Here is a 20,599-nt window from a genome sequence, read left to right on the forward strand (position 1 = left end):
TATAATATAGTTTATTTTGTTTTTTTGTAATATTCCTAATTTAATATAAATATCATAATACACTCAGGTTATTTCACTTTAGGTGAAACACAATATTTAAATTATATTATTATTTACAACTACCATTTCTGTTGGTATCAATAAATTATTAATATCTAGGACCTCATCTTGAAGGGAGGGGGGCGATTTATTTTTTAGGAATACCTAGTAATAACCTGGCAACCTAGTAGATGGACTGTAAACGGGCCAAAGCGATCGCCTTCCCACCATCAAATAAGTGCCTGCAGAATGTACATTAATAATAGTAAGAATACTACATTTTTAAATGCTATGTAAATATTGTAACAAAATTAATTTATGCCCAATCGTTTACATCAATCAACTTAGTAATAATTGAGTTATAAATACCACCCCATTTCAATTTTAATTGTTTATAGCTGAAACTACAATGAATTAATAAATACAAAATAATATTGTATTCGAACGAATATATATTCTATGCGTAGCTATTTTATTATTATTATTTTATTTTGCACAGTTAATAAAATACAATACAATGATTAAAAAGTTAAATTTTGGAATAAGTACAGATACTTCATATTAATATATTTATAATTTAATCATTAAAAAAGATTGAAAATTGTTGAAACTGCAATAACATGTTGACAGTTTTTGTAGGTACTGGCTAATCCTCTGGTTGTGGATATTTTAATACGGTCCAAACTGTAAAATTAAACAAATTATTAAAGCAATTTTTAGTTATTAAGTTTAGGTACAATTCAAGTGTATTCATTGCTAAGGTTATAAGGGATGGGTAATATGGGAGTTTAGGAACATAAGTGTTCGAGACTCTTTTAGTGTCATTTAAAGTTAAATTATTTCAACCTATCTGAGTGAAAAAAAATGGGTACCTAACGTATAAAGGGTCATTGTTTCAAAGATTTTAAAAACACAATTCATTTGATTACTAAAAATAAACCAAAGAACCGGTTAGAAGTATGTTAAGAATTACAAAAAAAAAACGATCTATAGGATTCAAATGCGATCTTACACCATTACTCTCCACCAATGATTTATTTTATGTAGCTACTTACCTAGATCATAATAATAAGAAACATAATTCACGTATTGCATTTGCTCCAGTTGTTTTTCAGTTGGATATAATCTGTAATTTATAAATATTAACTAATTATCGAAAAAACATATTATCAGCATTTAAAAAGTAATATAATCTTAAATGGGTATTTGTAATTGTTTTATTAGGTACAGTTTGGTTTAAACTTTGTTATTATTAGGTTTGTGACTTTGGTCATAGGTATGAAGCTATCGTGATTTTACCTACATGAAATTTGTATTTAATAGTTTATTAAAGTTCCTAATTATTTGAAATATCTAATCATAATCATTAATCACAGGATTATTATAATGTACAGTTAAATTACGTACATTTCTGGTTCAGGACCGCAATAATGGATATGCAGGAATTTTCTCGTACACGTAGCTTTGCAGCACTCGTCAACTATTGCTCTTTTGTTTTTAATTAGTGGTACTCTTGGTTTACTACCTGTAAATGAATGTAAATCATTAGTCAAGATAAAAATGGTTATGAATTTAATAAATCTAACTACATATTTTGAATGTCTGCGCTACTGTGGAAATTCAATTTAATGTCTATCAAATGAATCGGTATTTACCGTATATTTACGCGTACGTTCAATATCATCACATATTTGTTATTTGCATTTTATTTTTAAGTCCTTAAGAATTTTATTTGGTAATTTGGTATGCACATTGTACCAGAACACAAATGGTAGTTATACTAAAAGTCAGTGTTCGGAATGTTCACTAAAAAAATGAATTCGTTTACCTTCAGTGCTTAAAAAAGGAACTCGTTCATATTTTTTTCAAAGGCACACGTTCACGTTCTTTGAAAATATGAATGCGTTTATTTCGTCATTGATTTAATTTATATATATCGTTATATTTTGTCCCATTTTATTAAGTCTGTCCCACATACATCCCGTTTTTTTCTTCCAGTTAATTTAAACCTTTTAAGAATTATTTTATAATAAACTCGTTTTATTTTCGATATTTTAGTATGACATTATTTAATAAAATATTAGAATCTAAACTTAGGTATTTTTCAGTATAATTCAGTATAATATATTAGTATGTTGTCTTGTGCATCGAAATACGAAGGATGGCTCTGGTTCTAAGAATACGATACCTAATGGTATAACAAAAATTAGATTTTGACAAATATTGAAATATATAATATAATATGATATACACTTACCTACCTATTACAATATCATTCAAATTTGTAAAACCAATATTTTATTAAATTTAATATTATTTGCCTATATTCTAAGTGGTTACTCGTTGCCTCTGTCCTATGATCCTCACACCACTATTTTGAATTTTCATTACTTGTATACAGTTTTTATTATTTTAATATTTGTATGTCGTTTTTCTACTGACTATTATCTAAACGTAATAAAGAGTAGTTTCAACTTATCACCTAAGTATCTACATATCTAAAATGTTTTATGATATTAGTTTAAACAACATTTTAATAACAAAAAAGTATTCGGTAAAATTGTATAATTGTATGTTTACACAACCCACACAATTTTAGCACCTGCACAGCCAGAGATAGCACTAAAATCATAAAAATCTCAAAAGATGATAATTAAAACCTCAATCCTGTTTATTTTTAACTTGTTTTAACTATTTTTTATCCTTATAGTTTTTAAGTTTTTAATTTTTTTGAATGACAACATAGAGTTTTAATTTTATATTCCAAAGCAGAATATTTTTCTAAGTATTTTTATACATTAAAATCGAATTTAGGACGAGTAGTTTATGAGTTATAAGTATTTAAAGTTTTGACAAGCGGAGTAGTGGAGAAACATTTTGCGGGGTTTTAAATAGGTACTCATAACTCATAAACTACTCGTCCTAAATTCGATTTTTATGTATACAAATACTTAGAAAAAGATTATGCTTTGGAATATAAAATTAAAACTCTATGTTGTCATTCAAAAAAGTAAAAAACTTAAAAAAAACTGTAAGGATAAAAAATATTTTTTAATAAAAACTTTGTTTTTTTAACAACTTGAAACTATGTAAAAATATTTTCAAAAACATTAATACTTTTTGAGATAATGAGTGTTTTACGCCTCATCGGTTGAATCCGGGCGTGTGCAGGTGCGTGCGACAGTGAATATTATTTCTTTATCAGTAGACGTGGGAATTAGTTGTGTGCGGAAGAATGTATAAGATATTATTATTGTAGACCGATTGGCTATTAATGTCTGTAGAGTTTTGGTTAATAGTTGATAACCTATTAGATACCAATTTATGTACAACTTACGTTCCAGGAATGGAATTTTAATGACAGGGCGTTTTCTATACAGTTCATGTAGGTACGTGAGAATATTTTTTGTAAATGCTAAAATATGAGGATTCGAATATCTACATGACTCCAAATGTAAAATTTTCTCTAATTTTAATATTTAAATATTTAATATTTACATAATAGGTAACTACTAATTTCTAAGTTATAACTTACTTATCACGATTATTTTGAACATCAAACGTTGTTGAATAGGTTATTATTTTCATATTTTAAAAACAAATATAGAAAACGGATCGGACTCTGTTTATGTTATTTATAAATACATCTAAAAAAGATTTGTTTAAAAATGAAAGATTAGACAATACATGATTTAAAAGTTCAATAATTGATTAGTGCACTAAAAATGTTGTCTCAATAATTATTAGTATACTATAACATTGGCTAATGGTTAGTGTGAATTGTGAACTCAAAAACTAAAATTTACTACTGTAGTATTCATTATACTTTGACTATTTTTTTTAAATTATTTATATTTGATAGATATAGTAATTAATAACATCATAAAATCATCGAAGTCCCTGTATCTACAAACTATAATAGTAACTACACACAGTATGGTATATACCTACCTCAAAAACTATTCATTCGAATTTTGATTTAGTATATTAAGATATCTACATAAAATTTCTCAAAAAAATATCTTCTGAATAATTAAAAAGAAAAATGTGCCACCCACCCGATCCTATTTGAAAAACAGAAATTTGTATTTTAAGAGAATCATCCTTAAGTGATACAAAAAATTTCAAATATTCGAAAATATGGTTTTAATACTAAAAAGTAAAAATTCCAAAAATCATAATTTGCATACAAAGAGAGTGAGCATGCTTAAAATACATCACAACACTAGATTGATTTTTTTTTTTTAAGTATAATTGATGTATTATTGTAGTCCAATTTAATGAAAAACTTTTTGCTGATGTTAAAAAAATAATTATTCAACGAGATAATGAGACTTGATGAATATTTGCGTGATGTCATAGAGCTGACGAGTGAGCGACCTTCCGTGTTTTAGATGAAATGTAGTTTGATTGATTTTAATAACTTCAAATAGAATTTCAGAATTTTTTTTTGTAATCTAAGTATATATTTGTGCTTAAGACGGTGGTGTAATTTAAAATTTAATACATCTTGTTATTGTATGCATATAATAAATTATAATTAAGAAAAATGATGAATTTCACAGCTCGTGTTGTAGGTATTTCCATAAAAACGAAATTTTAGAAAATGTACTATAATAGCCGTTCCGACTACGGTTTTATGAAGCCACGCATATTTTTAAACGCTTGTATCTCATTAAATAATTAGTGTTTAAGTGTGAGACTCACACCATATTTCTTAGATAATTATATACTTTAAATCTAAACAAACTTATTTTTAGTTTGTGATGTCTTTTAAGAAATCGACTTGTATGTATATACATTTATTTAGGTATGTGTTGTACCTAATTGTAATCGAAATACTAATAAAATAAAAAAATCATTACGTTGTTAAATTTAATACGCATTTTAATATAATTTTTATAACATGAACAATGAACATACATGGCTTATAAAAGTCAAGTATATCAACTATAGTAAACAATAAAAAAATTATTTATTTTATATTATATATATTTTATATTTATTATTTATTTTTTGTTAGTTGTTTAAGAACCCCTGATTAAAATATACGAATTGTGTCCTACATTTTTTGGGAAGCAATGCGCGTATACCTTTTTACGAGACTCAACTCCCCTTCAAATAAGATAAGTACTATTTCGATTAAACGATTATTATGAAATCGAAATAATCTCTATAAAACCAAAGTCAATCCGTCAATAGTAGTATGGTAACTAGTTACACAATATTATACGAGTTGACATACTGCTAGCAATGATTTGTTTTGAACTGTTTAGGAACATTTTCAGTTTCCATTTTTTTTAGTTTTTTTTTCTATAAATATCAAGAAAATTTTATTTGTTGGTTAAAAAAGCTTGAAAATTTAATAGAAGGCTCCTAGATTATTGTTTCAAAGACAGATGAAAACAATTAAAAATCCTTAATCACGGTTTTTATTTATCAGACCTTATATCTACTTAAAAATTATAAAGGACCAATTTTTAAAATTGTAATAATATATAAAACGGAAATACGACGGTAAAAAGAAAAAAGTAGGTATTTAGTATTCTGGAATAAAATTCAAAAAAAGTATTTTGAAAGTATTTAAAATTTTAAAATACACTTGTCTAACCAAAAAAAGTATTCGAATACATAACAAGACTGCCCTCAGCCCCCTGCAGGGATGCTAATTCAGAAATCCGGAAACTAACATCAATGAAAAACTATCTATAATATCTAATATTATCTATTATAGGAACCCAAATATTTAAATATGATTACTATTATAACTACTACTTATACAGGTTATAATATGTACATATCGCCCGCCGCAGCAAAGAAAGTTGTTTCTATGTTTTTACAATTTTTTTTTTTCAAGTTGTCATAACTATTTTTGTGTAGTTCCCGCGAAGACGGTAGTAATTGCATTCTATTTTATAGAACGTCTTTGATTGTTTTCTATCAGTTCCGCGGGATATACACAAAACCTGTTATGACAACTTGAAAAAAAAATTTGTGAAAACAGAGATACGACCCCTTCTTTGGTGCGGTGGGCAATATAATAATTAAATGATCAGGAACCCCAAATACAATTACAATAATTCTTTCTATTTGTATTATTTAGTTAGCATATAGATTCCTGTAAATCTATACGTATTTACGTACTTCCAATCTACATGGTATATTATATTATTATAGTGATTAATGATTATACTCAAATACACAATCATGGAAAACTGTTGTGTTGCCGATACGTGCATTTTCCCGGCGTTCATAATATTATATTCTGAGCGATTGTGTTAAAAATTACATTATTGTGTCTTAAAAGGAGTAGGTAAGCTGGTTAACTTTTTTCACAAGAATATTGAAACTTGGAAGTAGATAATTGTACCTAAAAGTTTTGATTTTTTAAATTTTATATCGCGTAATTATATAATGATGCGCGACTACCAAAATAATCTCAGTATCCGTCACATTTGTACTTATATTTCAAAAACAACAATAGTTATATTTTTGTTGAAATAATTTAAAAAGCATCAAAGATAGACAATTGAAACTTAACAATTATTTTTAATAGAATGTACAAATATATTTTAAAATGTTGAAAACAGAATTGATTATTTTCTATATATTAGGAATAATGAATATATTTCATTAATTCAACTTATTTAAACACATTTTTGGTTATTCATTCGAAAAGTTCGACCAAGAATAGCTTCAGAACCAATTTTATAGTTTCAAAAATACTGATTCACTTTAATTCATTTTTAGAAGAGCGATAAATAAATTAGTTTTACAATAAAGTTTATCTTTTGTCTGTCTCGCTTTTGAAAGCAGTATAGATTACAATCAATATTCCAATAATCATCAACTTTGAGGATAGATTCTGATGGATGGAACCTAGCTGGATTTTTTCCTGTGCCCCATATAATGTGACCTATAGGGCCGGACCATATAGCGGTTGAACCGTCAAAAAATTCAAACTGTTTGATTTTGAATGCAACTGCCTGATACGTCTCATACACACTTACGTGTAGTTTTTTTTTGTGTCTGTCATCACCTTTTAGGGCAGTAAAAGTGCTTGGATTTTGTTCAACAGTAACTATTCTGATAGGAAAGTGAATCTAGTTGGTACTTTAAGGATCAAAAGTAAAAATTTCCCAGTAGTTTTCAAAAGCTACATGAAAAACAAAAAAAAATTAAGGAAAAACGGGAATTTTTACGCAAAGTCTGTTTTCGAGAAAATCTTATTTTGAGCTGTTTACGGGCATTTTCAGTTTCCATTTTTTTTAGTTTTTTTTTCTACAAATATCAATAAAATTGTATTTGTTTGGTAAAAAACTTGAAAATGTAATACAAGACTACTACTATATTGTTACAATGACATTTGAAAAATATTAAAAATCCTTAGTCACAGTTTTTATTTATAAGCATTTAAAGTTCAAATATTAAAAAATTTTTTTGAGTTGAGATTTCATAAAAATTTTTCTTTTTCAATATAAGATTTGATAATGTAATACAAGATCATCCGTAAATATGTCTACCTTTATCAAAAAAAAAATGTTCACTAGAAAGTCAAATCAAATTTTTATGAGCGTTTGAAATTCATATTTTTACAACATTTTATATTCACTCGATTTATCGTGTAACGATTTTCTTATTTTGTTGTAATTGAAAAACAACATCATAGGCGGAGATTCTCCATAATTTTAGAGGGGGCTGATATTTAAAAATACTTCATTGCATATCAAAGCAAAAAAAAAATATATATATAATATTACCCTAAACATCATTCAAAACTTAAGCGTTATTTATTTTAGATAGATATAGTATACTATGCATATAACTTAGATACTCATACATATACTTGAATTTTAACAATGAAAACTCTTTATAATGAAACTTAAAAATATTTATTTTCTATTATTTATATATTATTCCCAAAAATAAAGTTATTTCAATAAGAGTTTTTATATATTTTCTATTATTTTCAACAATCAATTTATGGCTTGAAGATAGTTGTTCATGAATGCTACCCGATGACTTAGTCTTAACTCTTAACATGTTGTTCCCATTTAGTCATGCAAGTCAAATAGTGTTTACAAATTGAATGTGCTTCAAGTTTGCTTTGCTTATTGCCTTTTTTCCCTCTTGATCCAGTTTACTAAATTGTCAATTACTCAATGAGTATATTTTATAATATTTTGAACATGTCAGATTATAATATATAAAGTATAGGTACCAACCGAGGTAGGTACCAACTATCATTGATTATAAATATAGCATTTATAATCAATGCTACCTATCATTAAATATGTTAAACATACTTTTTTCCAATTTTTAAACCCAGTTAATGTAAACACATCATCTTGTACACTTTTTCCAGTAGAATAATTACGACAGCAAAAACAAAAAATAGCATCATTCACAATACTTTATTCAATCCATTCATATTTTGAATAGTATTTATCATTAAAATTTTGGTTTTGAGAACCAAAATTAGTTTTTGGATAAGTCTACAGTAATAAAATAAAAAATATTGAATCAACTTCAAGTAGATAGTCTTATATTATTTGAATTCAATATTTTACAAGTACAAGTAAATAATCAATTTATTATGCTTTAAATGTTTATTTGATTGTTTTTCTGTACCGTCGTAGATGATTCAAATAATGCAGAATCAATTACTTGCTCAATATCGGTGGTCGGAACATTATTTTTTTTGAAATTAAATATGTCAAATACATTTTTGGACATATTTAAAAAAAATATCGAACAAAGTTAAGAAAAATGAAACGACACTTAACAGTACACACGTCGTAATGGGCAATGGATGAATGGCTAATGATTATTGAAATAGAAATATCACTGTTGTGTGTTTTGAACTGTCGAATTTTACATTGGTATTTACTATTTCGTCTATTTTTAGCTCTCATAATATATTATTAATGATAGCGTCGATAACGCGATGCAGTTGGCAGTTCCAAGAAAATAATGATATCGATGTCTGCGCATTGAAATCAGTCACTAGATATAACTGATTTCGTTTATATATACTAATAGTTAATAAACTTATATACATTGATACTTAAATATTTATTATGCTGTGCCAGGTGCTCTATGGACTTTGGCATTTGACAATGAAATCAGAAAATATATCACATCCTATTTTTTTTTTCTAAAATTGTAAATGTTTTTATTCGCGTTCCAACAATATTTGAATTTTAACCAATTATTTGAGGGGGCTAATTTTTCTATTTGTACGTTTTGAGGGGGCTAAGCCCCCTCAAGCCCCCTCAATTTCCGCCTATGCAGTAAGGATTTAAAATTTAAAACAAGGTTCCACGTAAATATTTTATACCATGGGTCTAGAATGAAAATTTTTTAAATCGTGTTTATGAAATTGTCCAGGAGAGCAATATTTTATGGTTTGAGTTCAAATATTTTACTCTTTGAACAACATTTTTTGAAAAATAAAGTTCTTAGACAAGCAGCAACTTGTATAGTTTAATTCAAAACATTATAATAATAATTTGCTGTGTTCGTTGGTATACAAATTATAAAATGTTTAGTATGAATAGGTTTCTACAATATAACTTATCTTGGGTATACTGGGGTTTATGAAATGATAAATATAATTAACTATGCTTCGGACTTTAATGTTTATTTTACCAGACGATATGTGCTATGTGTCATCAAGTTATCATAATATAACGCACATAATTCATTATACGATATTATCATTCACGTTTGATAAGATAATATTTGTATGATGATTCATTAAACAGAATATTTTTATCAATTGTTAATAGTCCAGGCAATAGGGCTCCAAAAAAGGCGTTGCCTTGCAAAAAATACTAAGATTTCGTATTGGGACACTGATTAACCAAAAAAAACGTGGAATAGATATATATGCCCTAAAATATTTTATTTTTAATAACTTACCTTATTTGGTATTTTTTATATTCATTCTTCTCTGTAGATATTTATTTTATTTATTTATTAATATTTATACAGTTAATGTCCAATTTACAATATAGTATAACGATAACAATAATAGTATAATAATATTTGACAATTAACACATTTTTAAATAGTACAATATAAGTAGTACAATTTATTGATATAAGGAATAAAATAATAATACAAATTAATGATTACATAGATATAACACCTAAAAAGTGGGAGACAGAGTAAGGTTAAGTGATACAAAATAATATTAAAGAATATTATCTGCAGTATTTATATTAATTTTTTGTAAATTCTGAATAGTAAACATTTTATAATTCACTAAATTTTTTTGTCAAGAATATAGGATAAATAAAGTAACATGATTTTAAAATATTATTATTAAATGCATTATTTTGTTTTTAAAAACATTAGGTACTGTAAAATAGAATAAAACAAAAAGCATATTGTATAAATATTAACTCGCGTGTAACGTATTTAATTAAATTTAATATTTAAGTTCTGTTGAGCTGTATTAGGTATCAATTTATAAATCCATGCATGCTAATATTGAGTCCCATACAGCAGCATATCTAGAATTTTTCTGTGATAAGTATATTAGAATTTTAAATTGTAATATTTTACATACTCATAATTTGCATGAAATTACCCCCATATCCCCCCGTAGATACGCTATTACGTATACCATATCTGTAGAAGTCGAAGAGAGTCCCAGTATAAAAGAATATTATACCCTATAATATTCTGATCGATATTAATAATTAAATGCAATAATGTTAAACCAAACAAAAAGAAATATTAAAATTAGCAATAATTCTTTAAAAGAAAACAATTTTTAGCTTTTTTTACAAATAATTTTATACCATTATTTAAAATCAATTGAAAAAATCTAAGTTCAATGCGGGTGTAGAATGTTGTTGTTTATCAATTAAAAAAAAATTATCTGAAAATATTCAGTTGTCAATGAGTCATCCATATTCCCGTGAAGTCATTTTCGTCCTTGGAAACGCCCGTAACAGACAACTAATATTTCGTTATTAATACATTAATATTTTTAAATAACGACATGTACCTGCGAGTGCGTGCGCGTAGTTCATATACCGCCGCCCTACTCACCACTCACATTAATAACCATTTACGCTACTATACACTCGCAAAATCATGCGACGCCGAAACGATAATATGCACATGAGGTTTCCAATAATTTGCTCTTTACCTAATATATAGCGTGTTGGCCTGTAAGTCCGAGTTTTATACAGATGGCGTTGTAGACTCTCAATAATCATTGCAATCCCTCGCATTTACCTTTCGTAAATACATTCAAGGACACTGATAAGCTGCTCGTTTCCAGTCCTTTATATCTTAGTTCGTTGTAATAACTAAAAGTTAATAGTTAGGTAGTTAATTTAAAAAAAAACATTGCAGTTTAATCTGTTCATAAGTTATTCAATGAAGTGATCTCCTTTTAAGAAAATGCTGCTGAAACAAAGAACAATCGCTATTATGGGCTATCGTTCAGTCGGTATGTAGACAAAACAGTATAAAACTAATATAAAACTAATAATAATATCAAGTAAAAAAGAACAAATCAGTTTCTTGAATGATTGTAGATTGTAGATAACTTTCATTCAATATTTTTTACAGGTAAATCGTCGTTGGTTGTACAGTTTGTTGAAGGTCAGTTTGTAAGCTCCTACGATCCAACAATTGAAAACAGTAAGTGTTTCTAGAAATTCTAAAATAATTAATTATTATGGTATAAATTATAAGTTGAAGATATTATACATTGAATTGTATTAATTAGTAAATAATTGTAAAATTATCTATCTAATTATCATAGATTTTGTGAAAACGACTAAAGTTAACAATCAAGAATATGACATGAAATTAGTCGATACAGCTGGACAAGACGAGTACTCCATATTTCCGACACAATATTCTATTGTCATTCATGGATATATCTTGGTCTATAGTATTACGTCTCCAAAATCATTTGAAATCATTCAGATAATTTATGATAAATTATTAGACATGACTGGCAAAGTACAGTAAGTAGTTTTGTGGTTTGGTATCACTAAGGAGTAGGGTTTGGATTTGAAGGAAAACACTTTTTTTTTTTGATAATAGAAAAAATAATTTTTTCATTAAAATGTGTTTCATTTAATTTCTTAGATACCTAATGGGTGAGCATTTTTTTGCTTTTTTTACCTATAAATGTCTTTATTAATTTGTATGTGTTTAAATATCAATTGAGCTGAGAGTTTTCTATGCATATCAACGGAACCAATCGATAAGATCTTGTGAAGACGATGCATTGTCGTCTGTTGATGTTATGTTTAAATTAGTTGTAATGGGATTCATCATCGGCGATATTGATAAAGTATTTATTATGATAAGTTAATTTATAGTTTTTGTATAATTTGGTAATTTATTTATTTTTAAATACTAACATGTTAAATCAACTAAAATCTATTTTATATTTTAGTATTTTCATAGTTGCTTTTTATATAAATTAAATGCTTTTTTTACCTCTTTTCATATTTTAAATGCTTTTTTATTTATTATACATTCATTAATATAGTGTTTTGTATCCATCAAATCCCAACACCACTAATGAGTATTCCTTAAACCTTTGGGTTTATTATTTATGTTGTTTTTTCCATAGTGTTCCAATAGTATTGGTAGGCCATAAAAAAGATTTGCATATGGACCGTGTTGTTACACAAGAGGAAGGACGGAAATTAGCAGATTCTTGGAATGCTGAATTTTTTGAAGCTTCGGCCAAGCAGAATGAGGTAAAATCAAAAAAATAAATAGTTTATTTCTTTTTTATATATTGATTAATCTAAATAATCTTATGTTATTTATCTACCTACAATTTTCAATTAAATTTCTTTCTTATTAAATATTTTAAGCAAGTGTATTACTTCAATACATAAATTCTTATTATAGAACATAAGAGATATCACTTTTAAGACTAGGAGGCTCTGTTCTTGGCTTGCTTGGCTTGATGACCCCTTTGGGGATTTACCCCAAAATTCAAAGGTCACCTCCCTTTTCATCTTGTATTTTAAAATATTTAAAATAAGTGAAAATATGTACACAATTTTTATATAATAGAGATGTTTTTTTTTTATTATTATTTTAGTGTGTAGCTGATACATTCCATACTATGTTAATGAAAATTGAAAAAGCAAATGGAAATCATGTCCAAGCATATAGATGCAGTATATTATGAAATTTTATATTGATTAAGTCCATTTTAAATCTATCAAATATTATTATTTTAACAATTATGATTGAATAGTTAAAATTAAATCGATTATGTTTTATTATTGATTATATATATTTATTAAAAACTATTATATACCTATTATAATTTTTAAAAAAAATTAAAATAATAACATTTTGTATAAACAAAATATATATATTTTTTTTTTGATAATTACAAAGTTATAATAATATTATTATAATTGTACTAATTGTATGGAAATCAATTTATTTTGATACATTTCAGTTGTGCCAGGTGAACAATTACATACATGCAAAATACACTAAGTCCAACTCAGTAAATTTTTATTTTAACTATAATAGGAATTATAAATTTCACATTGCCCTATTATTTACAACCATTCATAAATAACTAATTTTCTTAAAATAAAATAAATTAAAACATGCAAAAATAAAATTTGGTTACATTTGCCATACATTAAAAGTTTGAAAAAATAATAAAGCTGATTATAAAAATTCAAGTTTATGGACTTGGTGTACTTGGACCATATGTATGTATTTACTAATACTTTATTGAACACGTTCATTACTTATCATATTTGAGTATATTGTCGTGCCGCTGAAAAATTGGAGTTTTAAAAAAGAACTGCCTAAAAATTGAATAATTATAATATCAGTGTATTACTTACACGTGTTTATGAAATAATACTTAGAGAATACGCTATATCTTAGTTCGTGCTTGCGCACATCTTTATCCTATATTCATATTACTTGATTCTAAGGACAATAATTTTCATTTTCATATTAATATTTTATATTTTCATGTTACTAAATTATGAATTTTATGTATTTTAAAAAAATCATTCAAATATCAAATCCATTGTGTATAATTTTCAGATACCACCATCGTTCAGGTAGATTTTATAGCAAAGATACTTTGAACAGTAGGGAAACTAAAAAAAATTTTAAAAGAACTGCCTCAAATTCAATTTCTAATCGGTAATTTAAAAAATAAAAATATGATTAATGTTAAAATTAATAAAGTGCCTATCATTCTAGATTTTTTCTAACATTAGCAAATGGTCAATAATTCTAAGCATGTAATATCATACATATTTTTTTTATTGCTTCACTAAATTGTATTTCACTTTCCACTTAAATGCGTACATATACGTTATAATATTAGATAGAACATATAGGCTATAGGGACACAGTAAGGTCATGAAAATCAGTGTTTTTATTAATAAAATTAAAAACTGAATAGATATTTTATAATTTATTATATCATCTAGAAGTGCAGTAACACTCTCAAACAGTACACTTAAGTCTGCCAACATTAATAATAATATTATTAAGGTTCCTACACACTACAGGTATAGGAGTGGTGGTAAATTGTTATAAGACACATTCTACTGCTCACCTCGGTGTTAAAGTCTGTAAAGTAGAAAACTTGTGTGATATCTTCTTTACAATGAACAATGAATTCGCTCCTCTCAAAATCTAAAAGTATAAGATGTTATAAAATATAAATATAAATATTTAAAAATATTTTAATTATGTTACAATAATAATACATACAAAAAAAAAGTAAGACCTTGTATTTAAGTTTGATTATAATTTATAAACATACTTCATAGGTAGGTAATTTACTGAAATTTGGCCATAACAAAACTGTTTTAATTATGCCCAATTTTTATATTAGTATATTAAAATATGCACCTATATGATTAGTGTTTGAAGTATGAAATATGTCATGTCAAATACTTCATTTAAAATATTTTATTTAAAAAATGTGAAAAATTGAATTTTTTTTAAAAACTAAATATTAATAAAGGTTGTTTTATTATTTATCAATTATTAATATTGTTATATAGTCCAAGAATAGGTGCTAGGTATAATCAATAATAATTAATACTAATGGAACACGAGTACTATGGTTATTCTATGGTACTACGGTACTTAGTATTCTATAGTAAATAACATATTGTATAATAACTGACAAAAATTTATTTATATTTATACACACTAAAAAACACACAAAAATGCAAAAAAGCCCTAAAAACTTCAAAAAAAGACCTTAAAAATTATCGTTTAAGATCGTTATAATATAAAATTTGAAAAATATCGGTTAAATGGTGATGGTGAATGCCGAAACACTACTGACAATAGTTCCTTTTACTGCAATTATAAGCACGTCAATCAATAGATCTAATGTCTATGTCAATTGAATTTTGTTTATCGGATTTATTCCATACAATTTATAAATATAGTACTCGATAAGCGTGTATGATCGGCGTATGTCTGACACTAAGAATATAATGGGTCAACATTATGTTGGCATTTTTGTTTCAATTCAAGGAAATTGATAAACCGATTTTTATAAATGACAGTTTTTTAAATATGCGACAGTAAAAATACCATTTCTTAAAATTAAGAATATTTGTTATCAATTTTTATTATCGCCTTCTTTAAAAAGTTCTGGGAACGCTGCCACGGTGAAAAATTATAGTTGAAATTTCTGAATGTATAGAAGGACCACTTTAGAAATCTGGAAATTGTTAGTGGGCCATCAAAATTGCAGATATCGATAATTAAGCTAATTAATCATTTAACATTTATTAAGTAGCCAAACTAAAGTTACTGTGAAATTTTTGAAGGGCCACATTGGGAATCTGGAAATTGTTTGCGGACTATCAAAATTGCAGATGTTGTGATAAATTACAACACTAGAACCGTGTATTAACAGTTTTTACTTTTTTTTCTCATCTACGGGCCGGATAAAAATTGGGCTCAGGCCGCCATTTAGTGACCCCGGTTATATACTTTAATAGCATACATAAATCTAATAAAATTAGTTTCATATTATACAACTTGAATAACCCTGAATTACAAAAACTTGTTACAATAATTCCCGATATAATATCGATATTGTTGCCCATCACTTGTAAATATAGCTGCCTAATATTTAAAATAATAATTATGTACATACTTTTGTGTGAGTAAAGTTTCGGGAATTGATATTTTCTATTATTTTGTTGGTGTTAAGTATTTTTACTGTGGCATTTATATCAATATTTTCACATCATCCAAATTGACTTGGCTTGCCTTCACTAAATTTTCGTACTGCATCGCCAGGCATTAATGATCGATCCATTAACACAACCTAGGAAATTAAAAAAAAAACAATTAAAGCTCTAGTTTCAAAACATTTAAACTGTCTTTAGATGGGTAATATACTTTATCATCGGAGATAATTTCTTCAGGACCATTTGGATGCCAGATCACTTTGATCTCATTATGATTCTTATATGAAGTCTTTTGTAACCCAGTTTCTGATCGCGGTGTGTTCGTTGTTAAAACCAAACCATATTTTACTTGACCAGTATTTGAAGACACCTTGGCCACTTCATCTTCGTCAAAGAACTTTTCATCATCTTTCTCCATTATTTTATTGCACCTTATAATACGTAAATAAAAGGAGGTTTGTGTGAAAATACTTACACCGGCTTACATCAATGCACAATGTACGTTATTATTTTTATACAATAAAAGTTGGAAACTTGCGACTTAGCTAATTAAATTTATTGAAATTCCTAATTGCCAATCTGAAAAGAAATTCTGTTCTAAATCTAAATGACTCATATAGAAATACTGATAAGAGTTATAATTATTTTTTTAAGTGATGCAATGAGTGATCTTAATGGTAACATTGATTTGAGATTTTCAACCAATCATATCAAACTACAAGGACATAACATATTATTTGTTGTCAACGTATTTTTGAAATAAATATTTTAGACCAATAAACATATTGATTTTACAATGTTTTTTTTATTTTTTGTGAGTCATTTTAGAGCAATAAAGATTCTTTGATTTTCTACTTCAGAATTTTTCCTCAGTAGAAAATTAAATCTACTTGGTAAATTGGGAAAGTGGACATTTCCCCTCCAGACTTTTTCCCCTGACTGTTTTCGGTCTAGTGGGACATCCTCCCCCCATTTTTTTAAAGTTTATTATCGACTAATAATATTGAATTTCATAATACAATATTGTTTATTATTTAATATGAAATTATTTTTAATATAATTAATAATTAATAATAATGGCTAAAAATTCAGACATAAAAATGATACATCTTGTAAATAACATTTGATTATTGATTCTTTTGTTATTTCTAAATTCTAAACACATATTATTATTTTTTTTTTTTTTTGTTAAAACTGTACCATTCTGAACAATTTAATAATTGCTTTTTTATTTGATTCAAGTAGTTCAGTTGATCAAAAATATACGTACGTCTATAATTTATTATATTTATGAAAATATTTGAAAATAATAGACAATAGGCAAAATAATAATTTTATATTAAATAATAAAATAATGAATAAATTGTGAATAAAAAAAAAATAGAGAAAAAATGAAAATTTTACGCAAAAAATAGTTGGCGAAAAAATCGATTATGTTTCTTCGTAGTAACTTAAAAACGAAAAACCGTAAATTCGTTCACCAAATGTTTAAATAGAAATTTACCATACATAAGAATTTTCAAAATATCTTGACTCTTTTTAAGATATTTATAAGCATGAGACGTCATCAATTTTTTTAACCTTAGATGGGGTAAATAAATTAATATTTGCTCGGTTAAAAACCTTGAATATTTAATACAACTATACAAAGTATCAAATTTCCTCATTAGTTTTTATGAGTTGTAATTTTGAAAAAAACTTGAGCCTAAGTTCACATTTTCATGACATTGTTTTTATGAGTGCCTGAAAATAGAATTTTGATGAAATTCGTCAAAATTAGTAGTATTTGCAGTGACAATGTAACGAGTTACTATTTTTTTTAGTTTTTTTTTGAGGGGGCTAAGCAATAAAAATTTAAAAAAAATATCTGATAAAAATAACTAGGTATAAAAGATTAAATTTTTTGTGAATTTCTTAAAATCGATATTAACCAATATCAACCCGAATAAACGGTTATTAACACGCAAAGGTTTGCTTAATATTTTCATTATGGTATTTAAACACCCGAATAGATGCAGCAACCATGGTGTGTCATCCTTAAATCTGAACTAGCAGTAATTTAAATAAATATAATCTACTGGACAGAATAATCATGTTAAAATAGTTGTGACAGTTGTATTTTCTTAATCCATTATATATCTAATATAATAATTATATTTATCTTATATGATTTTATCTTATACTGTGTTGAGGTTTTGGAGGTCTGGAAATTCTTTACGATTTGTCTAAAAATGTTGGTCTAGTTGCCCCTATGCTCACACCAATGATTATCAATTATAAGTAACACAACGACATGGTCGAAGGCCGAAGCATAATAAGTTGCCTATAAAATGTTTCATAAAATCTATTAGTCATGAGGCATTATTAAACACAAATGGATGGTCGCAGGCAAGAATTGTGTAGAACCATATATAAAATTGTGTATATTGATGTTTTTCTGCAATTATTTTCATTATAGTACTTTCTTATATTTTGTTAAGCATGGGAGTATATTTGTAATTAATATTTTTTTTTTATATCAAATTAAATAAATACAGCGCAATTAAAATAATACAATTGATTAAATATTTATTTAATTAAATTTATTACAAGGGGTAATCATATTTATTTAAAATTGTTTTGCTAATATTTTCTTGTCTTTTTGTTTTTGTTGTGCTTGAATTATATATTCTGGCTCTATCATATCACTCAATATACCTCGTTTTCCGAACTGGGGATCGACAATCTCCGGCAGTAAACATTCACAATAAAACCTGACAACAAATATAATTATTTTGTGTTAAGTTCAATTAACAGTTGAATAAATTAGTATTATAAAATTCTTTTTTATTTCACCGTTTTAATTTCATCTTCATTATTTCAGTCCAAAACTGAGAATCATATTTGATTTTTTGTATATGCGTCCAGTTTTGTATATGCACAACAAAATAACAAAATAATTTTGATGAAATTCTTAACTGCCCAATTATTTGATAAAAGTAATTATGGTCACACTTTAAAATCACTTGTCCGTCTTCGTTTATTTTTAAAAAGTTTATCTATAATAGGTATTATCATATATTTTAATATTTATTATAAAAAAATAAACTTCAATTATTAAATTTCATTAAAATAGCCAATTTATAGGCACTTACTTTTTTAGTTTCAACTGCCTCGTTAAGAGTTTGACAGTCTCTTGCTGCATATGGACATTTTACTTCTAAAATAGTATTGTGATCAATAAGTCCGTCTGAAATTAAAAATTGTATTGATGATTATATTTTATATATATTTTAAACATTGAATAATACTAATAGGTATAACCGTTGGTTTAATATACCTGGGGAGGTATATTTTATATTTTTATATCCCTAAATAGGGATATAATTCGTCAATAAATAAACCACATCGATTGACTTGTACGCCTATTTCGTTTTCAAAATTTTTAATAGCTAGAGATTCCATATTCTTGCCATATTTATATGCTTGTGGTTCGTTTACATTTCCAGATGAATTGTAAAGTTTATTGAATACTGTATTTTTACAAGACGTACTTTCACGCATCTTACACATTTTTCCGAAATCGGAAGCAGGTAATCTGTTACGCCTTTCTGCAAACCATTTGGAACTGGAACTTTGTTCTCTTGTATCGACTTCTAAAATATCCCTTTGGTACTCGCATAACGTAATAGATGTTATAAACTCATTTTTCTTTTTTTTTCAATTCTTCTAATGTGCATCTTTCTTCAATCGGCAAAGGATCCGCTAGACCATAGAATTCGTCCGGACCAGTATGTTTAAATGTTTTAAACGATGTTCTATTAAAATGAAGTCTTCTTTTTTTAGTGTTTTCATTCTTTTTTTTTTTAGAATTTAAGAACCGTTTTCCTATCATACCTTCACAAACAAATATTATATTATTTTATTTTTTATTACATTATGGTTAAATATGGTACCTAGTTTCAAAATAAAAATAAATAAGTGTGAAACGTTTTAACGCATTTCAGTGAATATAAAAAAAATTTTTGTGCAATGTTTTGGGTATTTTTTACTGTAATATGGTAATAAATTTTATAGATTTGTTTCACTTTTTAAGATGTCAAACATGTCAAACATGTCTAACAAAGGATTTTTAATTTTTTTCATCTGCCTTTGAAACAATAACCTAGGAGCCTTCTATGATCTACAGGAGTAAGGGTCGTTGTGAAAAACACGATAAAGACAGTTCAGAACGTGATGACAAAATACATATTAAACAAGAACCTGTTGATGGTTAGTATATTTATTTGAGATTTTGAGCAATTAACATTAGCAACACTTTTTAGTAGAAAAATCTCTTTGATCTTCAACCTTGAGGCTGGTTTCCCTACATTTTA

General features: G+C 26.3%; 1 protein-coding gene and 1 pseudogene across 1 annotated transcript; one reads left to right on the forward strand and one right to left on the reverse strand.

Moving 5' to 3' along the window:
• Positions 1 to 11,377: 11,377 nt before the first annotated feature.
• Positions 11,378 to 12,800, forward strand: LOC132936526 (GTP-binding protein Rheb-like). The gene is made up of 4 exons (XM_061003266.1): positions 11,378 to 11,509; positions 11,632 to 11,703; positions 11,828 to 12,035; positions 12,653 to 12,800. Exons 1-4 carry the CDS (start codon positions 11,461 to 11,463, stop codon positions 12,798 to 12,800), a joined length of 477 nt encoding a protein of 158 aa, XP_060859249.1. The 5' UTR covers positions 11,378 to 11,460.
• Positions 12,801 to 18,852: 6,052 nt separating this feature from the next.
• Positions 18,853 to 20,118, reverse strand: LOC132936512 (uncharacterized; annotated as a pseudogene).
• Between the last annotated feature and the right edge of the window lie 481 nt (positions 20,119 to 20,599).

This window comes from Metopolophium dirhodum, chromosome 1 (assembly GCF_019925205.1).
Source record: "Metopolophium dirhodum isolate CAU chromosome 1, ASM1992520v1, whole genome shotgun sequence".
NCBI classification, from domain to species: Eukaryota; Metazoa; Arthropoda; class Insecta; order Hemiptera; family Aphididae; genus Metopolophium; species Metopolophium dirhodum.